Genomic DNA, 6,097 nt, shown 5'->3' on the forward strand with positions numbered 1-6,097 from the left:
AAATGAATAGAGGGTAAAAAAATACCCTCTATTCATTATAGAGTTTCATTACTGGCAATTAAAAGACAGTTCTATTTTTTTTGTAATATTTACATATTACAAATAAAAACTCCAGTGTGTTGCCAAACAAAACATAAGTACACATGTCTTCATTTCTTGCAGTGCGCAGTCAGATATTTCTCTTAGTCATCAATCAATCCCATAAACACGTCATTAATTACCGCTCGAGCTGCTTGTACTTTCCTTTCCTTCAGAGGCCGCGCGGTGACGGGACGCTTCTGGTCTGACGCGTCACGTGACGTCACGTGACCTTTAGTATAACTTCACACGCGCAGCAGTTTGCTGCTTCAGACCACAACTGATCCCAACATGTCGAAGATTCACGGAACCAACACGATGGTGAGATTTATGTTTTATTTCATCACAGATTCTGTCTGTTCTTTTATTTTATTTTGTATAATTTAGAGAAATCTTCCTCAAACTCAGGTGCAGTCTCATACTTTGTGATACTTCCAGTGATGTATTTCTTCTTCTATGTTTAACCTTCAGCTTCCATGTCTTTATGTTTATCATGTGAATGGATTATTGTTATTATGAGCACATGTTAGAGCTCCACGTGCACAGTGTGGAGAAGACACTCCACATCTTCTGCGTGGGGTTTTGCAGTCAGCTGTCACGTTGTGTCGTCTGTGCATCAACACCTCCGCACGTGTGTCGACAATTTAAGACCTGCAATGAATTATTCTTTTCGAAGAATCAATTATTTTTTGAATATTATCGAATAATTATCTGAAATGTGTTATGATAAAATAATATAACAAGCTTCATCTGAGAGTTAAAGAGTGGATGTTTGCTCTTTTTGCTTGATGGAAAAATGTAGATAGTTAATTAATTATCAAACATTCAGTTGATTCATCTTCTTTTAATTCCCCTTATTGATTTTCAGCGCACTATTTTATGCATTTCTTCTGTTTTCTCCATAATCTATTAACTAATTACTGGGTTTCCTGCTTTAGTATTGTTTAGAAAAATGTCTTAGAAATAGTGTGAAGGAAATAATAATAATTACATATTCTTTTCCCTCTCTAATTTAATTTATTTATGGATTATTGATTTTCATTTATTTAAATATGCATTAATTACTATAATAATTATTTAAAATATCATGTCTCTTTTAGGTTGCCCTGTTGTGTTGCTATATGTTGGTTATGGCTTTGTTCTATGTATATTACATATTTGTTTATGAATTTAATATAATAATATTTTGTTGAAAGCAACTGAAGTTTTCCTTTAAAACAAGGACATTGAAGTCAAATAAAATGTTACAAAACAGTGACTAAACGTCATTCATCCATGTAGAACCCATTAAAAATGAAAAGAAAATCACATTTTGGATAAAAACTTCCTAAATATCTGTCAAACTGAAGATCCCCGTGTGGTTTGTAACATGTCTGTTGTGTAAAATGTATTTTCTCTTCTGTCTGACAGCCGCAGCACAAAAACACGACGGACAGACCACCTGTGGAGAAAACACAGACCGCCGACCACAGACAGACTGACAGACTGTATCCATCACTGCCGAGCACTGACAGGTGAGGCCCAGCTCCTCTGTACTTCAGGTACTAATACTGCAGAGTACTGCTTCTGCGTCACTGGAGGGATACGTACAATCACATCCTTTAGTAAAAGTACAAATACCTTTGTATGAAAATATCCAAGTCCTGACTTCAAAGGAGAGAAGTATTACGAGCACTTAAAGTATCAGAAAGAAAAGTACTCGTAATGCAGATTAGTGCTGTTAAAACTGTCATATAAGAACATTATATCCAGTTGTGTACATGTAACAGCAGTGTAATGCTGTCCAATGTAAATATGTGTAGTCGTAGTAGTAGTAGTAGTAGTAGTAGTAGTAGTAGTAGTAGTAGTCATGTTCTTTAAGCTGTTTTCATTCATAGAGTAACTATAACTTTTGAATAAATGTGGGAGAAAAAAAGTTAAATCTTTGCCTCTGAAATGTATAAAGCAGCATAAAATGAAAATACTCAAGACAAGTACAAGTATGTCAAACTTGTGATGCTTCAAATACAGTACTTGGGTCAATGTACTTAATTACTTTCTGGTGTGACGACGTTAACTTCTAGCATTCAGGAGGTTTGCAGGAACAAAATCAGTGTTTTCCTGCAGTGTAATAAAAGCCCAAAAGTACATTTTTGTTGACGTGGTCCAATGTTTTCAGGCTGCAGGTGTGTGCGGCGCACCGCTGCGCAGGAGAAGAGCTTCCCCATCGCCCCGACCGCCTCGCTCAGGTAACAGCAACAGTTGCAACACTGGAAGATACGTCTGCACATCTGACAGGATGTCGCCACCTGCTTCCTGGACCGCAAAGAAAAAAAAAAAAGCACAACATGTTCTCTGTGTGACTGGAAACACTTAATGCAAAACTTCCAGAAACATGTAAAAGGAAGTTCGTGGATCACAGTTATATTGCATAATTGCCAGCGCACAGATGGACTTACCGTGTGCCACATTTTAAGAGTTCCTCTTTTGTTTTTCATCCCTGCAGTCAGAAGCGTCGGCGGCCGGCGGTGACGTCCGGATGAAAGCGCAGATATTTCTCTTGGAGGAGCAAAGGCAGGAGGTGAGATTCATATTGATCCACCCCCTGAAAAAACACACATACTTTTCAGTACTTCAAAAAACACATGTTCTTCCTCTTTTCCTCAGCTTCTTTCCATCAATGAGAAGTGGAGCAAAGAGTACCGCACCATGGTGCGCTACTACAAAGAGAGGGTACGTTCACAAAACCGCGTTTTATTCAGCTTTTTTGACGACGTCATGTGGCGACAGTGCTCTGATGCCTCGCGTCCTCTTTCCAGGTGCAAGATTTAAAAGCATCACTGCAACGCGGCCACTCTGAAGAGGAGGAGGAGGTGGAGGCCATCGCCTCATCCAAGAAAGCCGAAGGTAAAGATGGAGACGGGTTGCTGAGAGCGGAGAGAGAGGCGGAGGAGCTGCGAGCACAAAACAGCACTTTGGCACGAAAAGGGGAGCACCAGCGTGAGGAGATCAGACGGCTGAACAGGGTGAGAGGCCCGAGACGTCACACCGGAGGGGTTTTAAATGTTTTCTTTCCCGCATCAACGGTGGTGTTAAACGCCGCTGTGACGTGTTCCTGCAGGCCCTCGAGGAGGCCCTTCAGGTCACTCGGCCTCTCGGCGTGAGCTGTGAAACACTACAAGATGTCTGGAAGCATCAGGTGAGCTTCCTTCGTGTATTTAAAATTCTTGTTACGCTTTATCGCCGAGAGTTTGATGCCAAGCTCATGTCTGCAGGTGAAATATGAACCTGCAGGCAAAGGGTGGTTAGCTTAGCTTAGCTTAGCTTAGCGTAAAGACTTGAAACAGGGGGAAACAGCTAGCTTAGCTGTTTTTATCACAAGTAAAAATCATCAATTAATATTTAATATGCCGTGTGGGTAAAATAACCAAAGGATAAAAGTGACACATTGTGGTGTTATGGCGGGTTAAATGCTACGTTTTAGTCGGGTGCAGTCGCCTCAAAAAAAAGGATCCAGGACATAAATCCTCTGTAAAATCACAGATTGTCATTTTTACACATACTTGGACAGATTTAACAATCAGAGAGCTTCACAGGAGCCGGTAGACGTCTTTTTTCCTCTTATTTTTAGCTTTAGAGAGAGCCAGGCTAACTGTTTTCCTCTGTTTTCAGTCTGTGTGCTAAGCTAAGCTAACCAGCGTGCAGGAAAAGCAAAATAAGGGTGTTTCTCCGTGTCAGATTGTTCCTTTAAGGCAGTCACCTGTTTGAATCCTCGTTTCATGTCGCCTTGTCGTCCATTTGTAGGCAGAAGTCTACAAGGAGGACTTCTTGAAGGAGCGCAGTGACAGGGAGAAGCTGAAGGAGAAGTGCCTGGAACAAGAGAAGAAGTTCAGAAAAGTTCACAGCGAGCTGCGTGTCCTCAAATCTCAGGTACAATTACAACGACAACGCCGCGCGTTTCCTTTCTGCCACGTTCACCGCAGTGAATATGAAACGAAGGACGACGAAGAAGACTTCATTAATGAAGCGTCTCTGTTTTTCTGCAGCTGACGTGGACTCCTCTGCAGCCGCCGCCGCGGCTAGCGCTCAAGAGCGGCGACACGGATGAAGCCGCGTGTCCGCACTGGGAGCCCCGCCAGATCAACCGGCAACACAACCAGTTGCAAAGACGCCGCAACAGCAAACCGTGACGGCCGCCGACCTCCTCGCTCGTTTCGTGCGACCACATAACGTGTCGCAGGCCTCACCATTAGCACTAGTTTATGAAGGAAGTGAGCTCGGCGGCTGAATGTCTGATGCAGATTCGGCTTCAGGTAGTTCCCCCTCGCGGTCGCGACGAGGCCAATCCACAAGTCCGCACCCGTTGGGATGTCCTGGGAAGTAAACATGTAAGAAAAAGATACTTTCAAACCACCTGTGACGCAGGAATGTGAACCTCTTGGGAAGCGTTTTGCCTCCCAAGAGGAGAAAACCAGCATAGAGGGAAACAATAAGTCGGCTGCCAGCAGCCATTGCTCAGCATTTCAGTTCCTCCTCTTCTGGCGACCGCCCCAACTCCATTGACTGTTACAAGTACCTGTAACCACAGTGGGACAAGAGAAAGAGGATCCAAGAGAAAGCAGAACGTCGTTAGTCTTGACCCCGCTTTGCATCAGCGATCGAGTCCGATTCACGCAGACGCTTCGGGAACAGGAAGAACGAGTCGCCGAGTGTCTCGGTGTTAAAGCGCCCTGCGTCTTCTTCTGGACTGTCGTCCAGGAGCAGGCATCCGCTCAGCACTACCTCGTTTACACTCGAGGCCTCTGAGGGGAAAGATAGAGGTCGAGGGAGAAGATGAAGAATATATGTATATATATATATATTTATATGAACGTTTATTTTTGAAAGCGTATTTAAACAAGTTTTTTTCCTCCTGTTTCTTGTTTATTTATCATGAAAATAAAGCATTGAATGAGTCATGGGCATCACATCTTCCCTCTTCATACCTTGATCCCGTCCAGGAGGTCACGAGGTGCAAATCACGAGATACATGATCACTCCTATAAGATATAAGATACATGATCACTCCTATAAGATACATGATCACTCCTACAAGATATAAGATACATGATCACTCCTACAAGATATAAGATACATGATCACTCCTATAAGATACATGATCACTCCTATAAGATACATGATCACTCCTATAAGATATAAGATACATGATCACTCCTATAAGATATAAGATACATGATCACTCCTATAAGATATAAGATACATGATCACTCCTATAAGATACATGATCACTCCTATAAGATATAAGATACATGATCACTCCTACAAGATATAAGATACATGATCACTCCTATAAGATACATGATCACTCCTATAAGATATAAGATACATGATCACTCCTACAAGATATAAGATACATGATCACTCCTATGAGATATAAGATACATGATCACTCCTATAAGATACATAATCACTCCTATAAGATATAAGATACATGATCACTCCTATAAGATATAAGATACATGATCACTCCTACAAGATATAAGATACATGATCACTCCTATGAGATATAAGATACATGATCACTCCTATAAGATACATAATCACTCCTATAAGATATAAGATACATGATCACTCCTATGAGATATAAGATACATGATCACTCCTATGAGATACATAATGACTCCTATGAGATGCATGATCCCCCAAAAATACCTTCAACTAAAATATAAATATTTACTATGAGGCTCTTCCCCGTGTGTCAGACAGCATTGCATATTTAGTGCTATTAATCCAATCCATACTCACTGAAATACAATAACCGTCTCAGTAGAAATAGTGTTTGCAGCGTAGAACGAGCCTCTGATGTTGATCTCGTTAACATTATAATATGTGTGTCACTTGGTTAAGTGGTGTTTATCTTACACTCTCACCAGATGTTATCAGCAGCAGCTCTGAGGACTCTACGACCTTCAGTGACCTCTACTGGCAGACAGGAGGAAGTGCAACATCTGACTTTATTTTTTCACTACACAAGACTTCA

The 6,097-nt window shown here is 41.4% G+C and overlaps 1 protein-coding gene across 1 annotated transcript; it reads left to right on the forward strand.

Moving 5' to 3' along the window:
- Positions 1–340: 340 nt before the first annotated feature.
- LOC137789085 (TNFAIP3-interacting protein 1-like) lies at positions 341–4,247 on the forward strand. Its single transcript, XM_068582338.1, has 9 exons — positions 341–399; positions 1,489–1,592; positions 2,237–2,306; positions 2,564–2,638; positions 2,725–2,790; positions 2,877–3,083; positions 3,179–3,256; positions 3,862–3,987; positions 4,104–4,247. The coding sequence occupies exons 1-9, from the start codon at positions 370–372 to the stop codon at positions 4,245–4,247; spliced, it is 900 nt and encodes a 299-aa protein (XP_068438439.1). The 5' UTR covers positions 341–369.
- The last annotated feature ends 1,850 nt before the right edge of the window (positions 4,248–6,097 follow it).

Source organism: Clinocottus analis, unplaced genomic scaffold (assembly GCF_023055335.1).
Source record: "Clinocottus analis isolate CAN_PGR_092001 unplaced genomic scaffold, fCliAna1.0.p SCAF_18, whole genome shotgun sequence".
NCBI classification, from domain to species: domain Eukaryota; kingdom Metazoa; phylum Chordata; class Actinopteri; order Perciformes; family Cottidae; genus Clinocottus; species Clinocottus analis.